The 26,216-nt window shown below is 33.8% G+C and overlaps 2 protein-coding genes across 2 annotated transcripts; both read right to left on the bottom strand.

The window, feature by feature from the left end:
- Positions 1–743: 743 nt before the first annotated feature.
- Positions 744–20,910, bottom strand: LOC144848135 (MAM and LDL-receptor class A domain-containing protein 2-like). Its single transcript, XM_078704830.1, has 39 exons — positions 20,815–20,910; positions 20,009–20,173; positions 19,546–19,672; positions 19,064–19,180; positions 18,252–18,392; positions 17,608–17,870; positions 17,199–17,415; positions 16,836–16,982; positions 16,421–16,518; positions 16,003–16,170; positions 15,491–15,620; positions 15,256–15,384; positions 14,630–14,776; positions 13,801–14,066; positions 13,247–13,460; positions 12,926–13,081; positions 12,512–12,615; positions 12,052–12,222; positions 11,551–11,821; positions 11,106–11,264; positions 10,477–10,730; positions 10,095–10,179; positions 9,771–9,893; positions 8,937–9,086; positions 8,557–8,657; positions 8,205–8,378; positions 7,512–7,752; positions 7,034–7,174; positions 6,216–6,566; positions 5,875–5,997; positions 5,111–5,263; positions 4,518–4,660; positions 3,921–4,125; positions 3,477–3,632; positions 3,193–3,237; positions 2,553–2,649; positions 2,141–2,228; positions 1,746–1,817; positions 744–1,373 (listed from the first exon to the last, which is right to left on the bottom strand). Exons 2-39 carry the CDS (start codon positions 20,171–20,173, stop codon positions 1,308–1,310), a joined length of 5,958 nt encoding a protein of 1,985 aa, XP_078560956.1. The 5' UTR covers positions 20,815–20,910; the 3' UTR covers positions 744–1,307.
- Positions 20,791–25,431, bottom strand: LOC144848352 (MAM and LDL-receptor class A domain-containing protein 1-like). Its single transcript, XM_078705070.1, has 11 exons — positions 25,425–25,431; positions 24,951–25,054; positions 24,579–24,743; positions 24,137–24,227; positions 23,375–23,536; positions 22,947–23,075; positions 22,671–22,789; positions 22,197–22,346; positions 21,717–21,912; positions 21,173–21,322; positions 20,791–20,915 (listed from the first exon to the last, which is right to left on the bottom strand). Exons 1-11 carry the CDS (start codon positions 25,429–25,431, stop codon positions 20,791–20,793), a joined length of 1,398 nt encoding a protein of 465 aa, XP_078561196.1.
- Between the last annotated feature and the right edge of the window lie 785 nt (positions 25,432–26,216).

Below are 26,216 nucleotides of genomic sequence, written 5' to 3'. Positions count from 1 at the left end.
AGTCTGGTTACTTTAACTTCTATGAAACAATAGTTTTCTTCAAATTAAAGAATAAAATCCTAGTATAAATCCGACACATGTATCAACAATCACAATATATGTTGGCATTCAAATCGTCTGCTGCATGCAAAACGTCATAATTAATTACAAAGTTCCTGTGCTCTGATTGGTTGAATCTTCAGAATGCAACTTGCGCGGGCTTTAGATATATTATGTGTTAGAAAATAACTGTTATAGTGCTATAGATTGAATTGTAAGAAACAGATTAGGATGTCACCCAAAAGAGTAAACACAGCAGTCTAGTGCCAACAGAGGGAACTCATTTGAATTGGGTGCTTACAATTTATTTAAAGATATATTGTCCACTTAAACAATTTGTTTTTATATTTTTTTGTTGAATATGCCATTTTAATGTCACATTAGTTATTCAATTTAAAGCAAAAAAATACTTACATTTTCTGTCAGACAATGGTTTTGGCTAAAATTAACCGTTTTTTTGTATTTTTTCAAGTTATTTTTTTTCTACAGAAGTGAATAACTTTATTAAAACTGTAAAATGGCCTATTCAAAGTTTTATTTTATTAATCTTCATTTGTCATGTTTTTGGGGGACAATACAGTACATCTTTAATTTAAGGGAGAGTATTAATCGAGTACAATATTTTTAAAGAAAAATCTGAAACAACAAAACCACATCACAAACAATTATTGTTCAAATCTTTTATTTCAAGTTAATACATTTAAAATATACTCTACGTATTACCTAAACAAGATTTCACAATTGTAAACTGTTTCTATTTGTATTTACATTATTTTGTGAGACCACAAGAGAAAGTGTGACGGTCCTGTATGGCCTTTGACCTTTAAAATACACACATACAAACATATCTATAGTTTTGATAAATGCAATTACAGCCCATGTATAAACATGCCCAGTTAAATTATATAGGTTTAATTCGTAGGTTATGAAGATAAGTATAATGTGTTTTAATGAAAGGAGTTCTCATGGTATCCAATAATTCTGTTTAGGGAAAATGGACTTCTGATAATATTTAAAAATGCAATTCATTCATCACACTGCTTAACTGAAAATATGTTTATGAGTGCATTTTGTAGGTGTCTATTATATAGAAATGTATAACAGTTCAACCATGAGTGGTTGGCCATTTAGTAGGCACTTCATTTAAGTGGACATATATTACTATATCAATGAGCAAAAGTAAGGACAATTTTATCAATACTGTATATTGTAATATACAAGAAACAAAAAATGTAAAGGCAGTAATACTATAATAAAATAAACTAAATTTATGCTAATGCTTCGTCTAGTACATCACCAGCTTCTCCATATAATACATTGTCAAACCCCGATTTCTGAAAAGAAAAATAATTTGTTTTTATATTTTATTTTCACACCATTCGATATTTTCGGATTGTTACCACGTTTAAAGATGTATTGTCTCCTTGAAAAAATAATTCTTAAAATTTTTTTGTTGAATATGTCATTTTATTTTTATCCATTTTGACCAAAAATTAGCTGCCATCCAATGGGTTTTTGATTGAATTTAACCATTTATTTTGTCATTTTATGAGTGAAAACATTTTTTTTTTCGTTTTTTTTTCTGCAGAAGTAATTAACTACAAAATAAACTATTCAAAGTTTGATTCAATTAATCTTCATTTGTCATGTTTTGGTGGGACAATGCATTTTTAAATAGTTTTAAAGCTATCAAATTGTGTACATACTGATGAGGCTGAGGCAGCTGCTCCATAGTTTTCTCCTACAAACATTGAGGTATCAACATTACTCATTGCAAACTGTAATTTAAATAAAAAGAAGATTATAAAATAATGTAGGCCCCATCGTGTTATATGAGTCTTATTATTTACTAACATTAAGCCATATAACCTTTTAGGTCTTTTTTCCTTCCACTGGTAGTCTATGAGTGAGATACTTACCTATATAGCTATATAGATAATACAGTTTGTGTGGCTTCGGTTTTAATTACTATGAAATACAGTGTGTTATATCATCTTTGGTGAATGTCTAACTAAGACGAATAGTGTAATAGATGATGGTATGGATTACAATTATACTTTAAACTTAATTTGCTAAGCCAACCAATACTATAGCATCTTACATCAGTTAATGGTTCTCCATACGCATCTGTTCCATACACAGGATTATCTACACCGGATTTTCCCATGTTTGCAATGTCGCCAAACCGTCTATAAAAAACATAAATTGGTTTACTAATCTCTATCCGTCAGGCTACTTCAATCACTTATTTTAAGGCTGCTCTGAAAACTCACCATTTATAAGTTTAAGTTTTTGCTTTTTATTTCTTTTGTTAAGCGCATTGAAGCTTTGAATAATGTGCTATATAAGCCCAATTTATTATTATTAAATTCATTTTTACAAATTTCATATTGTGCCTTTTACAAAATGCTCAATATTAATAATGTTGTTATATAAAATTCTACGATTTCCAACAGCATTGAGATTTATTGTAAATTACATACTACAATCTGAAAGACATATATTAAACATACTTTTGTTGTTTTTTCTTCATTACCATATACGTAACTAAAATGAGGATGATTACCATCAAAATGGCAACTATAACGCCTATAGCTATAAATACAGCTTCTAAAAAAACAAAGCCATAAAGAAGGGTAAGTTAGTTTTGTCATTTTACAACATTCCTACATTACAATTTATTTCACACAAATATATTCATCCTGGATGCCTATTGGGGTTCATATATTCTATGAAAAAAAAACTGCAGTTTAAATTCAAAAGCCTGTCACATGGCAGTGTACAAACTTTACCATACAACCACCTCTACCATAAAATATTATTATATTTGTGGGGCTTTTCAAATATCCCCCTGGTTATTTTTTAATAGGCCATTGATAAAAACAAGCTCAAAAGAGAATATGCTGTTGGTCATAGGAAAGCAAGTTCATTATTACACCACTACCATATTGCAACGGCAATAACGACACTACTATCTATCTTAGAAACGATAACCAGTCGAAACACTGACACTCTACAAGCAAACTAAGGCAACGAGGGACAATCAGCATACTATAGAAACAACAATAACACAAGTGGAGACGATGTGTTGGTGCAAGCATTTCTGTATCATAGTATTTTAGATTTTTAGTTTATAAAAAAATGCTTACTTACCATTATTACCATTGACTGGTTCAACAGTTGTTCTGGTATTGTTAGCTGAAAAAAACAAAACAAATATTCATCTCAATTTGTTCCATAGCTTCATATGTTTTTTGAAACTGAATGTGCAACTTTCTTAAGCTTCGTTCCCACTAGGACGCAACACAATGATGTAAACACGATGCAAGTAATTTGACCAATCATGACGCGATGGGTCATTCGAACTGTCGTTTGCGTCAGAGTGGGAACCAAGCTTTAAAGACACACATTACTAAGTGAAATAAACAAACTCTTACGGCAATTTTTAATATCAGCTGGCTCATCAGAGAGGTCTGAAGGACAGTCTACTTTTCCATCACAAACCCACGCTATTGGGATGCAAACTTTATCACGAGGACAGAAGAACTGGTTCCAATCACAGGTGCCAGGGTAATGTGTTGGCAATACTGCATCTGTAAATGGAGTATGATAGACATTATGTAAGACCAAACTCTCTAAATTATTTTTAGTTATGTAACATATGCCTTTACCAAATGTTTTGAAATTCAATGAAAGGCCTTGAGTCAGATTTATCATAAACATTCTTAGCACAAACAAATATCTTGACAAAAAAAACATCTTAACAAAAAAACATTGTAATGATTTTGCTTAAGTCAGTTTTCAATTCCAGAACTATTTTTCACTCAAGCACATATTTGAACTATCTTAACTTAAGCAAAAAGATGTTAAATGCATCTTACCTGGATCTCTACAGCCAGCTGTGAATGAGACATCATCAAGGGCAACGTCAGCGAGCTCTCCATCACCAGCAATAGCTTCAAACACCACTCTGTAATCTTGGTTATTATCAATGTTCAGCTTGCCATAATTCCAGCCTTCTCCTTGATCACCAACCAGCTCCCACTGCAGTAGCTTGAAGCCGTCATCACCCGCCATTGTATAAACCTAGAAGAAGTTTTTATGGTGTGAAGTAGGTTACTAATAGGTCAATCGATTTATCGTCAGTCGTCGCCGGGACCTAAAAACCATCAAATTTGCTTTGTAGTGGCGTGTGAGGACACATGTCCAAATACCTCTGTATGCGCACAGTGAATCAACATGACATAGTTTGATCGTCGGTCATATTCATATTCATTTATTTTCCAGATAAGAAATTTAATAATACAAAAAAGAAAAAGGTTACATAAAACAAGCAAGACAGTTGGCAAGGGAAAAAAAGGACACGACGCGAAAGCTCCATAATTACTCGTGTTTATGTCACTGTACTTCTTTTCTATAGCTATGTTCACAGGAGGAAACAACTAAATAAATAAAATTAAAAACAAGCCTGAACATACCCTTAGACCTCCCATGCTGAAGCCATTCATACAGTACCAGAATCGTAGAATACAACTGTTCTTGCTTGCTGGAAATGATGGTGTAGCAACCCATGTCAAGTCGCCTTTCTGTAAGTCTGCAGAACTAGCATAAATGAAAAAGCCTACAAGAAGAAAAATAGTTTTAATACGTGTTTGTATTACCAACTTAATTTGTGGAATAGAAATCCACTTTATAATTAAGGTCATAGGAAATATTGATAATACCCATTTGTATAGCACCATTGCAATGATCATTGCTTATGGCACTGTAAACTGTTACACGTTTTAATTGCATGCTTCTCTTGTAAAGTTCATGTCATTGCTGCTAATTCAGGTGCTCTCTCATCTGTCAATGACAGTGGTTGTGTGTGAAATACTGTAGTGCACAAGTGTAACGCCTTTTTTTGTCCCGAAAAATGTAATAGGTTTTGTGTATTTTGACTTATGGTTTATAGTCATTATCTTATTAAGATTCTACCACCAGAACCATGGAGCGAGTGAGCCTTGCCCATATTAGCTATTAGGTTATTACGTTTCTAATTCAACAATTCACAATAATTGTTAAGTCATACCCCCATTTCCAGGTGTATGGTCTGCATCTGGACCAGTGCCATCTGTCGGTGTTGATGCTCCTTGTTCCCAATCAGATTGATCTCCATCAAGCTGCAGCCAGCTACAAGTTGATTCAAAATCATTCTCAAATGAACAGTCTCCTTCATGAGATGCTAGAAGATGTATATAAAAATAATTACTTCAATTAGATCACAACACGTTTTATTTATTTTTATCACACCTTACTTATAGAGGGTGACCCTAAACAGCGTATGCTGACAATCAAGGGGCCCTCTTGATGAGTGGCTGTGTGTATACTAGTACACCGAGGTAACCCCCTACTCGTCTCGAAAGATGTACTAGGTTCTTTAAAGTGCACATGAGCCAGATGTGTACACTGGAACTACGGTTTATAGTCCTTATCCGAGAAGACTAATTCTACCACCAGAACCATGGAGCGAATGAGGCTCGAACCCTTGCCGATGTTAATATGGCAAGGTATTACGGTTCCACCGCTTGGCCACTCACCGCTTACTCTCTGTAACAAAACATCTGCCTCTAAACAAGTACTGTCTAACTATAATTAAAAGCTAAAATTTTCTATCCACCCATAAAGCTCTGTCTACACTATCAAACTTTGTGACAAAAAAATGTGATATGCCCTTATATGGACATCATGACATCATATCACTGCCATATTTAGGCACATCACACTTTTTTGTCAAACTAGTTTGATAGTGTAGATAGAGCTTTACATTAAAAGTAAATTGTGTGTAAATCTTACCACACTGGGATTCGTCTTCTCCACTAGAACAGTCCATGCCAAAATCACAGACACGATCAAGGCCAATACACGTTCCATCATTACAAGTAAACTCATCCCCACGACAATCTCCAATGAAATTAGCTAGAGAGCAAACCAAAATATAAAAATGTTCATAAACACAATATAAACAGCATCGGAATTCTACTACTGTATCTTTACACTTTTTGATATATTTTATTATTTAAAAGTTCTTATTACTACTGTAAAGCAAAACAGACTTTTTAAACTGTAGAAGCCTGTTTAATGGAATAATTAAAACACAATAAGTTTTAAGCTTGCAAGTGGGTCATGTTCTTTACCATTTGGGCAATTTGCAAACAGTATATCATCAATGGCAATATCTCCAGTAACAGAAACTCCTTGAATTCCTTCCAGTATAACTACAAAGAAATCTTGATTGCCAATCTGCAAATCTCCAGTATGCTGCCATTCTTTACCTTGATTGTCCGCAACGGAAAACAGTGTACTAGTACCAGTGGATTTCTTGAGGTAGATGTTGAAAGATCCGATACCAGGTCCATTCATATGGTACCAGAGAGATATCGTGCACTCAGAGCTTGAGTGTCGGTAGGAGAGGGTTTGAAGTTGGGATTTCTCTTTGTTGCCACTACCGTCAATAAGTGTACTGGTATCAACGTACATATAGTGACCTGGTTTCAAACAGTATAAATATACAATCAATAGTAAATGCAAATCACAGTAAAAATTTTTCTTAACATTTGCTCATTTTTCAAGATAAATTCTGTTCATAGATTTATTTATTTATTTTCAGTCACATTCGACAGCAGGATACCTGCCACTAATATAATGGATTAAAAATATTTAAAACTGTATAAAATATTTTAAAACATTATCACATATTAATTAATGTGTTGTATATTTTTACTGTATAATATACAGTAAAATATAAAACACATTTAAACTTTTTCTTATCATGTACATTTTTTATGTAACAAAAATCAAGTGAATCTTGAATAACAAATTTATGGCTGAAAACAATTAATTAATAATTTTAAACTTCTCTGTTCAATAATTCCTTTATGAAATAATATCATATATAGAAATATATATTTGTTCAATTTTGCACCTCAGTCAAAAAAGTTCCGCTTTCACTCACCTTGTTCTGTTCCTGGGTTGTGATCCTTAGCTGGACCAGTGTTCAGTACACCTGTGCTGGGTTGGCCCATCGACCAATCACCATTGTCATACTTTGAATTCTGCCAGCCACACATTCCTAACTCAAAGTCACAAGTAGTTCCTATATTTATAAATAAGCATTTATGTAATACAGTTAGAGTACTGTAGATTGGGTAAAATATAAAACCATATGCGAATACTGTACTGTGATGAATAATAATGATAATGTTTGCTGCATAATTTCAACCTCGGTTTCTATGTTAGTGAGTTGGAGATTGTGAAGCCAGAAAACTCTGACAAAGGTGTACCAAATGTGTCAATATAGGTGGGGCAAAATATAATAAAAGATAATAACATTGTGTACAAATGTAAATCTATTTTTGGATTGAGAGCATAACAAATACTACAATTATAACATTTTTAGATAATTATATAAATATCAAAACTAAGATACTTACCACATGAATTTTCGTCTGAACCGTCAGGACAATCTTTGATGAAATCACAGCGACGAGATGATTCATAACATTTATTCCCAGTTGCGCAAGCAAATCGTCCGTCACTACAATACAAATTGGTGTCGTTGTAATGCGGAGATCCAGGTATTGAACCACCTGTGACACAGTCTGTTGTAAATGACGTATCGTCAATAGCTATGTCACCTTGGTTACCTGTTCCTTTCTGGCCTTGAATTACAATCTGTTAAATGTAATAAAGACAGGCGAAAATTAGTTTGTGTGGCCGATTTACCAATCACATTTACAGAAAATAATCTTAAACTTAAGGAAATCCTTACTAAGCTCTGTCTACACTATCAAAAAAACTGTGATGTGCCCAAATATGGAAGTGATATGCACAAATATGGTAGTGTCGCATGACATCATCGTGTCCATATATGGGCACATCACAGTTTTTTTGTCACATGAAGTTTGATAGTGTAGATAGAGCTTAAAAGGGAAATATCTCAGTTTAGTGTAACTTGATGTTGTCGAAAAATCACTTTAATCACTATACAATTTACTAACAAGATACTGTGTATTGAGACATGCTTTAACTGAGCTGTTCCATTGCTCTTTTAAATAGAAAGCACTAAACTTACTACCAACCCTCTAATACTAGAATAATCTACTGAAATAATATTGTATAGATACCTCAAATGCTTCACCATAAGAATCGATATTAATATCTGCTAGCAACCAGTTATTTCCTCGTGCACCAAACATGTCGTACAACCTTTTAAGACCATCAGCACTGGTATAGGATGTTCTCATGAAAATGCTCAACATACCAACTTCTGGTCCATTCATATGATACCAGAAACGAATCTGTTAAATGAAATGTCAATGGAGATACAAAATAAAATAGGCAAAAAGCTAAATCAAAACGATAAAGCAACAATAGCCCTTCATCAGTGTAAGTGATAATACTACAATTTTTTAAATTAATATATAATGTACTAGTATTGTTGTGGCCTATATTATATTCAATTAAATATACACTCACCCTGCAACCAGCGCCTGTTAAACCAGAGAATGCTTGACTGCCTATACGTGCAACATCATTCTCCTGTTGAGGCCATGAAGTGTCAATGTAGATATAGTGACCTAAAATGATAAATTAAAAAGAAGCTAGTACCAAGGCTTAAGCTCTGTCTACACTATCAAATAAAGTGTGGTGTGCCCAAATATGGTAGTGATATCACATCCTTGTGTACATATATGGCCACATCACATCAAGCATGCAACAAGAGGCTCTATAACACCTTTAGAATGCAATGATGGTTGTGTATAAATTGGCTTCTTATTGTAGAGAAATTGATGTTCACATGCATTCACTTAAACAACCTAGTTATATTTTACACTGTAATTAAAGGTTACACTTACCACTATTTGATTTGAGAGTGTGGTCATTAGAAGGTCCTGTACCAATGGTGCCGGTATTGCCAGTCCTAAGAGTCCAGTCGAACTGGTCATCTAATTCCTGATGCCACGAACACATGTCAAGTTCAAAATCACAGCGTCCAGGGAAAGAACCTAAAAAGGAAAGTTCATGAAGAAATAATGTATTCTACATACACCACTATTTAGAACAATGCTAATACAGTATATCTAGTACAATACCAATGCCACTCCCATATTGCCACTCTACACCCCTCACTCCAATTTCATCTGTCAAACACAAGCAATAATTAATTTTATTCTAATTTTATGTATAGGCTGCTAACTATTTTTTACTAAAAATGATAAACGATATTTGGAGCAAGTATATTATTATTAGTTTTACCCAATTCACATGTGCAAAACAAATGTACACATTTTAACATGGATATCTCCAAAGATAATTTTACTGAGTTACAAACATTTCATACGCTAGTTTGCCACAGTAGAATGTGATGTAAACTCATTAGAAAGATACATACACATGTATAGATACCAGATGTTACATCGCTGAAGCCTGTAAAGATTACCAGTACTTAATTCAAAATTTTACATCAATGTATGCACAAATGCTTTCACATATTCTTACACTATATAATAATAATAATAATAATAATAATAATAATAAATAACATTTATAAAGCGCAAGAGACAAAGATTTCAAAGCGCTGTGTTTTCCAAGATCTGTGCAAGTAGTAGCGTGTGATTATGCTTCTCTGAAGAGATGAGTTTTGAGTTTAGTTTTAAATGTGATTACAGATTTTGATGAGCATGTCTTACCACAATGCTCTTCATCCGAGTTGTCACCACAATCATCATTGTAGTCACAAACCTTGTTGTAGTCTATACAGTAGGTATTGGTACAGCGGTATTCATTATTTTCACAAGCACGTCCAGAAATATCTATATTTGGAATATTAAAATTAAAATGTTAATACAGAATGATACAAAAAACAACTGCATTCATTTTTCAAAATACTGATATGCTAAAAACAATTCTTTTTCATATTTTTGCGGAACATATATTAATAATCTTTTAAAAATTCAAAAGGGGAGCATGTGCGGCGCAAGGCTAGTCACGCTCCTGTGTACAGTATTACATACCTGGTGGTGAGCAGTCAATGAAGCTTATGTCATCTATTGTGTAATCACCACGGAATGTTAGACCTCTAGTTGCTTCGAACACAACCTTTAAATAAAACACAATATAAAACTTAAAAGTCCTATATTACATAAACAACTGTAGTCTATACATACATACGTAGGTATTACACATATCTTCTGAGTATGGCTATACTTTGGGCAAAAACTCAAACAAAAAAAGGTGATGTGAGGTGATACTACCAGACATACATACTACAACATGCACACTATTTCATTTTATGCTTTATGTTAATTTTTTGTGTGTTTTGGCCCTTTGATTGTCAGCATATGCTGTTTCGAATCACTGCCATTAAACAAAATTCAGTAAAAAATAAACACTTACTCTTATTTCTGTTTCAGAATCCAGCAAGATGTCTGCTTGCTTCCATTGAGCTCCTTGAGATCCTCCGATGTACCATCTCTCTTTGAAGTCCAAATCAAACATCGTATACACACGCAGAGAACCAACGTTTGTACCGTATATATAGTACCAGAAATTAAGCTTGCAATTTGAGCTTGTGCGCTGTATAATAGGTGACATTATGTACGCTACATCGCCTGTGTCACCAGGGGAACTGTCTGCATACAAGTAATAACCTGTAGAGGTAATAATTACCTTAGAATTAATAAATGGTGATGTTAATATAAATGGAAAGAGAGAATGTGTAATATCTTAGTGCTGCAAAGAGCTGAACAGTGCAGGAAACTTGGCAAGAACACTTCTAGAGGGCATAATTGAAGGCACAATAGCAAGAGGAAGACAGAGAATCGAATAGAGTAATGACATCACAAATGGAGATTAACAACTTCTTATGGAAGAGAACGGCAGATCATACTAGATGAGTGTTAGAGAGAGAGAGAGTCATGCCATGGTAGCCAACCTTCATACCGAAGACAGCACACGATGATGATCAATGAAAATGCATCGGTTATATACTAAAACAAAAGCTAACATTTGCACTGTCAACATACCTAGAGGTGTGCCTATGCTGTGATCTTTTTCAGGCCTGTACTCGTCAGTAGCACTAGCCCCTTGGCCACGTACAAACGTAAATAGAGGAGCATCACGTTTCATACCAGTCTGTATCTCCCAACCACAAAGACCATCTTCAAAATCACATTTTGGTTTTACTGTAAAGAAAAAATAAAGTGACACATATTTATTCCATGGATGCTGTATACTCATCAAAATTATGTAGCCGATTCTTCCTGGGTATCTAGGCAAATTTCATAATTTGTATACTATCATATGCAAATTTCAAATGACATTATTTAAAGATAATTATGTGATACAGTTACGTGTGACATTACACCTTGAAACTTTCATAATATAATGCATTAAGATACAGTATGGATAATCAGATGAAATCAGACATTTTTGTTATATTTCATTCTATTATATATATTTTTGTCATACCACAGCCATCTTCATCACTTCCATCTGAGCAGTCGTTTTTGAAGTCACACATTAACTGTGGTGCGATACATTTATTGTCTGGAACGCAAAACATCTCTGCTGGTTGGCAAGAAGGGTGGGCTGTCGGGGTTGGTGATGTCCTTAAAGTTGGAAGGGTTGGTAGAGCATTAGGCAGGTCACCATTTGATGGTACGCAACCTGGGGTAAATGTCACATCATCAATAGCAATGTCACCTCTGATTTGATCACCAACATCAGCGATGATCACAACCTATTAAAAGAGTCACAAAATATGGATTTATCATAACTAAATTATTAATCAATACAACAATATATTGATAATTGTAATGTTTTTTACAAATCAATAAAAATGTTTTAAAATTGTTAGTCTAGAAAATAAATGGTAAATACACAATTACATGATTAAATATACTTTACATATTGCTTTGTGTAGGTCCTATAGACGCCATAAAAATATGATATATCATTAAACTACCTTACCTTAAAATCAACAGTCCTTGATAGAGATATTTCTGCTCGTTCCCAAAAGTCACCCTGTCCACCAGACAGACTCCACTCCTGCTGTTCGTTTCTATTACTATCTTTGTAGATTCGAGTGGATACTGACAGCGTGTTGATGTGATCGCCAAACATGTGGTAGAAAAACCGTATCTGAAAGCAAAAATGTTTATTAGGTGTGACTGCAGTGCAAAACTGCTATAGTACTAAACAGCACTATCCAACAATTTGATGACAATTGAACTATCATCTCTATACATTGATGGTCAGGTTCTGTTCGAGTCTCACCAAAGAATCTTTTACAAGTCTTCTAAAAGGTACTGTACAATAATAGGGCAAACATCTGACCCTTTACCTTAGCTCCATAATGCAAACTACTACTGCAGTAGTTATTAAATTGTCATCCTATATTTTAATCATTGTTGCTTTAGCTTTTACTTACCTTACAGTCACCTCCTAGTACAACTCCTTGGAATTTCCTACTAATGAGTTCTGCAGACTCTAAATAGTTCTGATTGATAGCTGGGTCAATGTATACATAATATCCTACAAACAGAAAATGATATTACATTTTGTGAAATTATAGTAGAGAATCTCGTTTCGGACACCTCTATTCAGGAGACATTCCTATAAAGAGGAAACTTTCCTGTGAAATGTACGAGGGACAATATATCTTTTAACACTATGGACAAACCCCAATTAACACTTTGTTGGATTTAAGAAGATGTCCCCTTAACTGTATTCAATACGATGATTATTTTGAATCTATTAATCTACTAATTAAGACTGCTGTTTTTAATTTTAAATTTCATTTATAAATAAAACATATCTACTACTCTATAATATATTGTTTTACCTTCAGCTGTGCCAGTTGTATGATCACGTGAAGGCCCAGTATTTATAGAGTTTGTTGGACCATTGTTTCTAAGCCAATCAAATTCATCTGTTTCTTTAGCTTGTGTCCAATCACAGAAATCTTTGTCAAAATCACATCGTTTGTAGAGAGAAGTTGCTATAGAAGAAATAGAAAGAAAAATATAATAATAATGGCTTTTTTTTACCTTACCTTTCTAAATCCATTGAATGAAACATTTTTCTCAACTTTACTTTAAAAAAAGATGGTGTACCACAAACTTTATTAACATAACATTGATTAAACAGAGTTAAACCAACTTACAACACAACTGAACCTTTTCATCAGAGCCATCTCCACAATCGTCTGCAAGATCACACACTCGGTTCTTGTCTATGCAGGCCTGGTTCTCACACCAAAAATTCTTGGTGGTGTCACATGATGGCACAGGGTCTGGTAGATGACAGTTATCAAACTCAATATCATCCAATGCAATCATACCTTGGTAGTTGATGTTGCGCTCTTTCGTAAAACGTAGCTGATAATGAAATGCAGATTACAGTAAAAAGATGCAGTAGTATATTAGCTAAAATCAACAGTTCCATTATATATGTATTATTTTAAAATGATTGGTAATAGTAAACAAATGATATATTCATGACAGAACATTTCAAAATTAGTGTACACACTTTTGTTGCTTGTCAAAAGTTAATGGCACTGATCTTGCAACTGCCATGGGTCATGGAAACTCAGCTCTTACTTCCAGAGGTACTGTAGTGTACTATACTTTGGACTCAGGACTTAATACAATTTATTTATTATACAGTATTATTATCAATTATATCCTTAGGCTATCTACATCTCACAAATAGACTTACTTTGTATGGATTCACTCGTCTGCCTAAACCAACAGTAACCTGCGCCCACTCAGTACCGCGATCAGTTCGTTCATCCCATAAAAGAGTCTCAGTCATATCTGTTGTGTCGAGAAGTGACAACTTCAGACTGCCTATGTTCCTTCCTGTTATTATGTACCATAGGTGGACACGGCAGTAGTCAGCTGCGGATGTGTATTGGGGGCCAATGATTTCAGCTATTTGGTCAAGACCAGCTTGCCCATAGGGTGCCACATACATATAGTATCCTGGGTAGGTAAAGAATATTAAAATTATACAAATACAAATGTTGAATATGTTTGTCATTTCTGACATTACACTAAATGTATGTGTTTTTCTTTTGTATATGTAGATGTATATATATACAGTGGAGTAGCTATGTGTTTGCTAAGCTAAGTAATTGACTAGATGTTTCGCCTACTCTTACGTCAGGGCAAAACATCTGACCAATTATATACACACACAAGTAGAATAATCAAAATCAATAAATGTTTTTTTTTTTTTTTTTTTTTTTTTTTAACCATATTTAATGAGGGTGATCCATCCAGCAATTGCTGATCATTAGGGACCCTCAGAGGTTCACAAGACAAACATATACACAAGATGCTCTACATAAACAAAGTCTTATTACAAGTTTTTGGGAGTGGAGTTGTAATTTTGTCCTCAGAAAAAATCCTGACATGTGACGGGACTTGAACCCAGGACCCTTGGATTGGTAGCCAAGCATCATAACCACCAAGCCACAACTCCACTCCATTGTATTATTGTCTGGGTTTTCTTCTTCAATTAAGGTTTTGAACTTTGTCCCTACCTGTTGTTCTTCCAACAGTGTGATCATTCCTTGGTGCTACACCTGGAGTAGACACTGTATCAAGTCCATTGGCACGATGCCAATCAAACTGATCATCTGTCTGCTCAGCATATCCACACATGTCATCCTCAAAGTCACAGATTGTTGCTGTAAGTAGAATAAATATAATTTGATTAGCTTATTGTGGCTGGCAATATTCTTAGTCTTATTCATACATTCATTCATTTTTCTATATTTCAGATAGTACATCCATATACAGTTCATACAAAAAACAAAAAGAGAAGCAATTTCACCAGAAAATTAACAATATAACAATATTATTATATATGTGCTTTTATTCATGTGTATAAATAAAAACACACAAACTCATGAAAATAATATTACTAATAAATATTGTTAGAAGAATATAGGAAAAAACATGAAAAAAGCCCAGTGAGATTAATCTAACCAAACCACTGCTCTTACACTTGTTTTCACTGTATTTTCCTCTTTTTTTAAGGTTACATTTCATATTAGCATAAAGATGTTTGTGCTCTGCATAATACATATTTATATATTGGAAACACCTATTAATTAAGGAAATTGAGTAAGGTGTTGTGCTCTAAGTTAATATGAACAACACTTACGACAGCCAAGTTCATCTGATCTGTCAGGACACTGTGTCTTGAAGTCGCATTGCTTTTCTCTATCAATACATGTGTAATCACGACATTGGAACTTCAATGGATTTACACACAAATATGGTATAGTTGTAACTAAAAAGAAAAAACATACAATAATTTAATTTGTTGATACTGCTTTTTAAATTGCTCATTGTTACGTTTTATTAAGCTATGTGTATATTTACAATTGGAGCCTTACTTTTTGTAGGTACAGGTGTTGTTACAACTGGTAGATCTTGGGATGATGCTTCACAATCAGGAGTAAAAGAAATATCATCCAATGAGATGTCGCCTCGGATTCCTGAACCTCTAATACCCTCTATAATAATCTGAAATAACAACAAAACGTAGGTAGTAATAATGAACTACCGTGTTAAACAAGGCCACATACATGGCTGCAGTCGCGTGCTCAAGTTAGTGTTTACCGATCAACCGACCGACCGCCATAGTGAGCTGTAGAGTCACGTTGCATGCGACTAAAAATAAGTAAAAGAAATGTAAATTAAATTTTTTTATTTCAACACATCCAACAGCAAGTAACTTACCAATTACAGGATGGGTGGGTAAACTATATTGTGTTTATAAACCAAGTCTCACTTTAGGGTGTAGGATAGAAACAGTCATGGGTTAAAACAGGATTGAACCCTGGACCTTGGGATTGGAAGGCAAGCTTGCTAACCATCATGTCACTATCATTATAGCAATACGTACCTGGAAATCTTCACCTCTACTACGAACATCAACGGAACCAAAGAACCATTTGTCACCCTTATCCCCTTCTTGTGTCCATTCCAAAACCATCGGAGCATTCACCATGGTTCTAGTGTACACATTCAAGGTTCCAATATGATCTCCGAGCATGTGATACCAGAAACGCATCTAAAGAAAAATAAAAGCAAATTATTGTTTACCAACTTAAGCTATGTCTACACTATCACACTAGTGTGATGTGCCCATATATGGTAGTGATATACCTAAATATGGTAGTGGCACATCACATTTTGTTGTCACTTAAAGTTTGATAGTGTAGACAGAGCTTTAGGGCAGAGGTTTTTCCTTCAGCCAAATGTTATTTTTTTACAATTATAGCAACATCTACTGTATTTGACACATAAGTAAAGTTACTTACAGTACAAGTCTGCACAGTGCTCTTAATGACATAACTGCTTATCTTAGCTCTGTCTCCATTCAGTCTTGGACTAGATGTCTCAATGTATATATACCAACCTAAAAACAAAGAAAACATTTCATCAAATGCACAATCCTACAAGCTTGTGCTTTTATAAATTCAACAAGTTTTATAAAGTCAATTGAATTTTAATCAATTAATATAATATATAATCTATCTATAGACTTGTAGGATATCTCTTCCCAAAAAGAAATACTGAAGTGACATTAAGGTATATACCAATATACGAAATAAGAAGAGAGATGTAATACGTTCTGTGACCAGTATTGTAAAATTGGAAGAACACTCTCAACACTGTTAATTAATTAAATATGCATTGTTTAATAAGATGATTTTAAATAGAAAGTACTTGTACCTGATGTGGAGTCAAGAGTATGATCCCTACTAGGTCCGGTAGAGCTGGAACCTGTATTGCCTTGGTGTCTAGACCAATCAAATTCATCGCTAGACATTTGATTCCAATCACACATGTTGTTTTCAAAATTACACTGACGATAATCCTCTATATAAAGATTTGAATACAAAAAAAAAGATTATTATTCACATTCTGTACGTTCCTGTGAAAAGGAACAAAGGAAAATTAATGTTTTAATACTACGACCAACCTCTATTTAAGGGACACCCCTATTAGGAGGACACTTTGTTTGGTCCCAAAGGTGTCCCCATAATAGGGCTTCTACTGTATATAAATTGTAAAACACATTAATAATTGACTCACGGCAGTTCTGTTCATCTGTTTCGTCACAGCAGTCAGGCTTGAAATCACATTTTGCTGAGATAGGATAACAATGGCCACTGCTGCACTGACGTTGATCTGTCAAACATTGACCTAAGACCTTAGGCAGTGTGTATGCACAGTTGTCAAATCGTAAGTCATCAATTGCAAAACCATTGGATATTGAAGCTACAAGTCTGTCTTCGGCATCAATGTATATCTAAGTAATACAAAATATAATGATATTTAAACTTTTCCAATGCATAGTCTTCTATAAGTAAAGTATTGAAATAAATGAAAATGTTAAGCTTAATATTTAATTATTTGAGGCGTATCAGTACAGGTTGGGATCTCACAAAATTAACTAATGCATTTTCATGTGCTTTTCCTATATTTTTTTTTAATGACATACCTGGAAATCCTTAGTACACTGATCAATGCTAACCACCTCTTTTTGCCAAACATTGTAATCTGGTAGGTCATCGGACACCTTAGCCAGTCGTACTTCACGATCAGTAGTCTTTTGGTAAATCTCCAAGTCACCGTACTCAACACCAAACATGTAATACCAGAAGCTGAACTGGCATTCTAGACCAGCCAATCGGTAGAGAGGACTGATGAGTTTTGCACGCTGGTCAGGTCTTGTTGTTGTTCCATCAACGTACAAGTACACACCTTAATGGGAACAAATGAGTAAATTTAGTTTCTTAGTTATAATTGATATTGCTGATCTTTTATCATATTTGCATTCCATTTATAATTTAAATAAATTAAAAATTCTATTCTATACTATAGTAAATCCCTTACTAAAGAGACACTTGGGGCCCAATAAAATGCCCCCTTAATAGGGGTGTCATCTGGATAGAGGTGTCTACTGTTACATCAGTCAAGCAAAGAAGCCTTCCATTACAGTAAGTATTATTACATCTATTTGAATAACTTGGTATTTTAATTTCGTTTAAAAATATTGTTTCAATAGTTGCTAAACACTTGCAGGAACTAAAGAATGACACCAGCAACATTATTTATTATATTTTAATTAAGAAGCAATATTACCTTTTGGACTGTTGTATGTGTGGTCATTAACTGGTCCGTTGAAATCACCAGGGGCAGAACCATCCCTAATTGACCAATCAAAATCATCACTTTCCACCTGTGTCCAACCACAAAGTCCAGAATCAAAACTACAAGTTGAAGCTGTAGTAAATGAAAAACAGAAAACATTTAAAACCAAAATTAAAAAACATGAAAACATCTTCAAAATTAGTTCTGACAGGAATGTTCACTTAGAAGAACACAAACATTGTTGTTCTAGGAAAACGAGCGTCATGTCTACCTGCCAATTGATGTTGATAAATTAGTACATCATGAAAGTAATATTTTGTTAATTCAATTTGACTAAAACAGTGATACTTAGCGTAAGTTAGAACTTTGAACCTTTTGCACATTCTAAATAAATAATTATTAATTATGGACTAGGCAATGAGAGTACTGGTTTAAAAACATTGACATTGCAAATGTTTCTTCAACATGAGTTTAAAACAAGCCATTATAACTATAGCATACAGCCAAATATATTTTTCCAAAATAAAATATTAGTTATCTAGTAATTTGTTTTACAATTGAAATTGTAGCATACAGACAACTTGGCCATTGATTTTAAAATAAAGTAAAATATTAGTTACAGTAGAACACCCATTATGGGTACACCTTAAGGACCCACCAAAGTGGTCTTTTAAGAATAGTTCCCTGAATAGAGGTTGGACATATCTTTAAAGCAACTGCCAACGTTGTTTGTTTCACAGGGAAATGTCCCTTTTACATGTGTCCCAAAGAAGAGGTTCTACTGTATTTATTAGTTAACTTACGACACTCTTCCTCATCAGATCCATCAGAACAATCATGCTTGAAATCACAGAACATAGAGTATGGTAGACATGTGCCATTCCTACACGGTTGATAGCCAGTAGTGCAGTTTGGACCACCTGTTCAAAGAAGTAATCATTTCAACATTAAAAATCACTTTCTTCTCAAGAGCAGAGTGCATAGCTCTGTCAACACTAAACATTTATGTGGTTATATATGATGACCTCATAGAACTACCATATTTGGGTACATCACACTTTTTTGTAAAACTAGTTTGATATAGTCGACAGAGCTTTAGTGTATAAGGCCTCCTTTTTGTTTAAACACGGATTTAAGGCTATTCCACATTCCTTCTTTGAACCAAGACTGAGAGCCACAACAACTGATTTCCACTATCATTACTTGTACTTATTTAAGTATACCTTTAATTATTTACAATAAACTTAATATCAATAAGTTGATAAACCAAAGGGGTCTTTCTTACTTGTTGGTACAATAGTGATTGGTAGTGTGTTGGTAGGATCTAAGTTGCAATCTGGAGTAAATGATATGTCATCAATAGCAATGTTATCCTCAAATCGACCTGGACCGCCTACGCCTTCAATTACAACCTATATCATAGTAAAACGTTGTATCATAGATTATGTATTTCTATGTAAGATCAATTTTTCTAAAGAAAAAGTGAATCAAAGACAAATGAATTTAATACTCCTATTGACTGCCTCCTCTCTTGTATATGTTAATGTGTTTGTCATGATTGTTTGAAATTATTAGTGGTACTGTCTATAACATGTAGTGGTAGTGCATTCCATTTGTCTATGATTCTTGTGTCAATAAAAGTGTCTCTTGTTTTGGTATTGTGCTTGGATTTCGATAGTGTTATCATAGGTATTTTACTCAGATGTTTATTTTCCATTAATTAATTAAATAAATTATTAACTATATACCTGGAATTTAGTGCCGACAGAGAAGTCAACCTCACCCCTAAGCCAAACATCTCCCTTGCTGCCTTCCATGCTCCACATGCTAGTTGGGAAGTCTGTTTGTGATGTGCGTTTGTATACAGTAAGACGGTCTACATTCTCACCATACATGTGGTAGTAGAAACGCATCTAAAGAACAAACAGAAAGTGTTAGCAAGTACATTAGGGATGAAATCATATTATGTAAAAAAAATCCTTAATGGATGATTCATTCATTCATTCTTTTATTTCAGATAAATATCCATAGAAATAGAACATACTACACATAACGAAAAAAAAATAGAAATGTCAGACTAAAAAAAACAAAATTAATAAATGATTCTACACCATCTATTGTACAATTTTGACTCCTTAACAAAGTTATTGAATGTTCTAATTAAAACATTATTGCCAGAATCAATTCGTTTTATGAAATTATGCACAAAGTTTCCCCAATATTCATAAAAAGAAAGGATGCTGCTATCAAACATCATGACACCTGGCTGCTGATATAAACCAACTTTATTAAGCAAGTGGTTGGGGTGGTCCATCTTTACAAAGCACCGGTCTTGCACATTGTTAATGTTTCTTTAAATAGGATCACACTTGATTGGAACAATATTGGCAATTGGAATTTACAATAGCATAATGCAGAATTAATTGTATAGGTCGCTTTTTATATTGGTGGTTTCTAAGTCCAGTTTAAAAAATCAAGAGCTCCAAAAGTCACAAATCCAGAGCTCCCTAAGTTACAAATCGAAAGCTCCCTAATACCACAATGTGTTACTCACAAGACATTGTTTATCTTTTTGTACAGGGTCAAACACCTTACTACTCAGTCTAGCCTTTTCATCGGTATTGGTGAGTGTAGTTGCCAAGTACAAGTATTTACCTGCAAATAAAATAAATTACTATAAAAAAGCTTCAACATAGTTGTTTCCATTGAAAACCTCTTCATAAGTAAAATTGAACTGTATTTATGCAGTCTTTTAAATTATATTATATTATTATAGGTTAGTAGGTAGTAGATTATTAACAATAAGACAGTTACAGACAGCACAAATAATCCTCGAAAGAAGAATAAATGAAGGAATGAAACCCATCTACACAATAAGGTGCACAGATCTGTAAAATAACATGAGCACTGACCGTCCTTTGTATTTGTTGTATGGTCAACACCGGGTGCTCCTACTTGACCACCGGTCTCTCCAGTAGTCCAACTCCAGTCAAAATTATCATCTTTATCCTGGTTCCAGTTGCATAAATCTGACTCAAAGTCACATCTTTCAGTGTATGCTCCTAAAATATAACATATTGAATAATTTATATTAAATTTAAACATTGAATATCTATGAATTCCATATCTTTTTTCATAAAATACACTAAATCATAACATACATAATTATGTGAAAGAAAAGTTACACTGCTGATATAAAATTGAGGTAAAATAATACTCTGTTGGTAAGTAGCAGTAAGGCCATAAATACATTTCATTTTTATTTATCTTATTTCAACTTTATTTAGAGAGGATAACTCTTCCAACTGAAACCACAGGCTATCTGATATCCATGAGCCCCCTTTTTTAAATGAGGGTTGACATTTTTTAGATGATGCATTGATTTTCCACACTCAGATCAGTAGTTCAGTCAAAATGTGTTAACATGCTATTAATATTTTTAAAATATGTACATACCACAACTTTGTTCATCTGATTTGTCTCCACAATCATCTGTGTAATCACAGAGGAGTTTATTGGGTAAGCAATATAGCCCATTGCTACACTGGAATTCACATGGTCCAATGAAATCCCCGAGAGAGCACCCATCAAAAAAGACATCATCAAGAGCAATGATGTCACTGACATCTCCCAGATATCCTTCAAAAGCCACCTGAAGAAATAAATAGAATGGATTAACATCTTTTTATTACATCAAAATATACCAATTTTTGTCATACTTAAGATAATTATCACAGTATCAGACATTCATCACCAAAATCATGAGTATAAACATCACAAAAACACCACCAGTACCACATTATCACTATTAATCCCAGCAACTGTGACCATTACCAGTATGCCACAACGTCTAAGATTCTTGTCTGTGTGACACACAATACATTTTTACAAGAAATAAAAATATATACTGTAGTAGTAGTAAGATAAAAAGAGTACCATGAAATCCATACTGATTCTGCCAAGACCAACTGATGCCTGTCTCCACACTAAGCTAGACTGACCAGTAGGGTACCAGATGTAGTATGAATTGCTGACAGCATTCGCATCTAGGATTTGTATATTGAATTCATATTCTGCTCCTGTAGACTGGAAGGTGATAGAAGTTGTTCTTATAAGTTATAGATACAATGTTTAATAGAAGAAAAGTACTACCAGGTTATATCTCACTGACAAAATAATCGTTATAATGTCATGTAATTCATTGTATACATGCCAAGATATTGGGATATGTCCTTGCTCCCAACTTCAACACAGGTTTAATGGTTTCTAAGTCCAGGTGACAATTAACCAGACTTAGATTGGTCGTCAGTCTTCGCAAATCGCAAAGCCCCTAATGATTTTTAAGGAAGGATATTAGAACAAGAATATAAACAAAAACTTTAAAATGAATAAATAAAAAGTATTTCTTACCTGATAGACATACCAGAAAAACATTCTACAAGAATCACTACTACCATGTAAAACAGGTGAATGCAGGAAAGCGGATGATACAAAAATACCATTGCCAACATCTACTTTCATGTAGTGACCTGTCAAAAACAATATAAAAGAAATGTGTTGAATTCATTCATTATGTAATTGTTTAAATAATATGTTGGGCATATACTTTGAAACCATATCTTGTAATTCGGAAGTTATTTACTGTTGGATGTTAGATAATAATTTATAATTAGATATAACACATACCACTTATACCGCCAGTTGTTTTGTCATTAGATGGTATTTCAGTGGTGCCACCTTGTTTGTACTGCCACTCATAATACCCAGTGCTCACATCAGTATAACCACATTGTCCACTTTCAAAATCACATGGTCCTGAAATTAAGATTACATTTTTAAAATTAAATGCTATTCATGTGATAAGATATTTTACCTGACCTACAATTCACCCATGATTCACCACCCATAATGCCCATAATAACATTTGAGTGTGGGTGAATAATTATGTATGTACTGCGCCTATGAGCAATCATTGATTGGATATATGGCGCAATATAACTGTTTTTATTATTATTATAGTATATTGTTGGAGGTTCGGTAAGAAATTATTTATCAAATTATTTTACTTAAAACACATAATTTCAGTAGTAGTAGTAGTTTTTAAAGATACTAACCACAGAAGGCCTCGTCTGATTTATCAGAGCAATCTACATTCCAATCACAAAGTTGAGCTGAAAAGATGCACTCTCCACTACCACACTGCCATCTTCCTGAACCACATGGGCCCACAGTTGGTCCTGTTGGAACTGCCACGGTTGTCATAACTGGTATAGATCCTGAAAAAAAATGTTCAAGTAGAAAATAGAAAAGACCTAATAGACTTCACAGTATAGTATATGGAAATAGTATAAATAAAATATTGAACTTTGTATATTCAGTAACCTTTGTGATCAAATGCAAATCTATTATTTAGGTACTTCTTTTTATATGAATTTACAAGCTTTGCTTTTTTGGTTCCGGTACTTGTGTTTTACTTATATATTGTATTACTGATGAAGGGCTAGTGTTGCCCGAAAACTCTGCAAAATTTCTCTGTCTGTTTTATTTTAACATTTTGATTTTGATTGACATCCAGCTACTAATACCCACAGCATTGTCATTTGTTCAGTAATTTGCCTTTGGATTGATATATTGTATTACTTACATATTACATTAATATACTTATATACAGTATTTGTATTGAGTAAGTGAGTGAATAAATTATTATTATTACTTGGTAAACAATAAATATTAATTATTGCAAGCTTGTTCATTGAGTATTTACGCAAGTTTACTTAAGTCAAAATACTCTGTTAACTAAATACTCAATGGAAAAACAATAATCAATGTTTAAGTCCCTAATCAAACATACAAAATGCAGTTAAATAACTTCCTACCTGCGGATCGCTGACAACCAGGGGTGAATGAGGTGTCATCAATAGCTATATCTCCCTTTGGTCCATCTCCACGGATGCCTTCAAATACAATCTACAATAAAACAAAATATTTATACTGAACTTATAGAAAAACAAAAGCTTTTTTTTGTTCTTACATTCAGGCAAATTGACAAGGATAACCATAAGCGAATTCATTCACTATCCTTCTTAAAGATGGAAATTTTGTTCACAAGACAAACATATACACAAGACAGGTCATTGGGAGTGAAGTTGTAATTTGTCATTAGAAAAACTCCTGACATGACAGGACTTAAACCCAGGACCCTTGGATAGGTAGCCGAACGTCATAATCCCCAAGCCACAGCTCAACTAGATAATTGAATATTATTTTAATAATGAACTGTATATGTAATTAAGTTTTCTGAACACTTTTATCATTTACCTGGAAGTCGTTACTGCTCTTCAGTACCAGGTCTACTCTTTCCCAATAATCGCCAACATGACCAGATCGTGACCATAGCAAGGTGACTGGGCCATTGATTGCAGTCCTGCTATACACATTCAGAGTATTGATGTTTTCACCATACATATGGAACCAGAATCGGAACTATACAAATGGAAATACAAAATATAAATTATCCATGGAAGATAGAGACCTGATAGTGGTTATCACTACTTCTAGGATGCAGCCTGACATCTAATCTAAGTAGAGCTATTAAAGTTTCCTGATAGTCATTTTAGCTAAGACTAGGATACAGCTGAATATTTAGGAATATCTAAGTGATTCCTGACAATGATGTTTAGAAATCCTTACCTGGCATTCACCTGGATTTTGTATTCTCTTGTAGATTGGACTGGCAAGTTTGGCTCTGTCACCTTTGACCCTTGGAGAGCTTGCTTCAGTGTATAGATAATAGCCTAAAAATGTACAATGCACAATTGTTGATATTGGTATTATAATGAACTTACAATATACTGTAATGTGATTATTGAAACTCTTTAAAACACTCATCTTATCTCGAGAATGTTTGTTATTTCTTAATCTGCTTCTGTGCACCAAGGCAATCTAACAACAGGACACTGAGCTCGCCTTGCCAAGATAGGAAGTCGTAACTGTCCTTTGATCCTATGCCTGGCTACAACAAATACCAACAGTACTGTACTATGTACATATTTTCCGCGGCGTGCAGTGTCTGTTAAGGGGCGTGAAATTGATTGTGTCACAGCCACAGATAAACCCTTTGATCTTCGGAGCTCAGCATCCTGTTGTTAGATTGACTTGGTGCACCTTCCATTTAAGAGGATATGTTGATATAGAAGGCACCCACCTGATGATGTTCCAACTGTGTGATCTCGAAGTGGTCCAGTAGCAGCATTATCATCTGAAGTTCCTCTTGTTCTTCTCCAATCAAATTCATCAGTTGTCAGTTGTGTCCAGTCACAGAAGCCTCGTTCAAAGTTACATCGATCGTAATTTGCTAATGTAGAATGAATACATAATTTAATAGACACATATATATATACAATAAATATATTTATGACAATATATATTTAAAACTCTGTCTACACTATCAAACTTTATTTGAAAAAAAATGTGATGGTCCTATAAATGGACACGATGACAACATATCACTACCATAATTGGTAATTGGTATTGGTAATCAACTAGTTTGATAGTGTAGACAGAGCTTAATAATCTGTTCAATTTGATGGTGCAGGTTATTTGCTTCACTATTTTCAGCAATGTGTTATTTTACTTACAGCATAGATTAGAAGCCTCATCAGAATAATCACCACAGTCATCAGAGTAGTCACAGACATGAGTCTCATCTATACATGCCTTTCTGGTACAAAGGAACTGATCAGAGGAACATGTACCATCACCAACCGCTGAAAAGAAAACGCACATGTAAAAAAAATGATTTTGTACAGCAATAATCAACAAAGGGATGAATTCAATTTAATTATACATAATAATATCCTAATATGGATAACTAAAAATTAGGCAAAATATAAATAAAATTTAATATAATTTTAAATAATGCTTTTAATTTTGGATTAACATCCATAGCTATTGCAG

Source organism: Antedon bifida, chromosome 7, assembly GCF_963402885.1.
Source record: "Antedon bifida chromosome 7, ecAntBifi1.1, whole genome shotgun sequence".
NCBI lineage: Eukaryota > Metazoa > Echinodermata > Crinoidea > Comatulida > Antedonidae > Antedon > Antedon bifida.
The sequence above is the reverse complement of the archived record's forward strand: the minus strand, read 5'-3'. Positions and strand labels throughout refer to the sequence as shown.

What these genes read in the sequence shown, in the direction of transcription:
- LOC144848352 (XM_078705070.1), bottom strand. An exon ending in AAAATCCAGGTGAATGCCAG is followed by an intron (nt 24,744 to 24,950) that starts GTAAGGATTTCT and finishes CCATTTGTATAG; the next exon opens with TTCCGATTCTGGTTCCATAT. An exon ending in TACAACAAATACAAAGGACG is followed by an intron (nt 20,916 to 21,172) that starts GTCAGTGCTCAT and finishes TTTTATTTGCAG; the next exon opens with GTAAATACTTGTACTTGGCA.
- LOC144848135 (XM_078704830.1), bottom strand. Translation starts at nt 20,173, where the DNA reads ATGCGTTTCTACTACCACATGTATGGTGAGAATGTAGACCGTCTTACT. An exon ending in AGCTGGCTGTAGAGATCCAG is followed by an intron (nt 3,633 to 3,920) that starts GTAAGATGCATT and finishes CTCCATTTACAG; the next exon opens with ATGCAGTATTGCCAACACAT. An exon ending in CAGCTGCCTCAGCCTCATCA is followed by an intron (nt 1,374 to 1,745) that starts GTATGTACACAA and finishes TTTTCTTTTCAG; the next exon opens with AAATCGGGGTTTGACAATGT.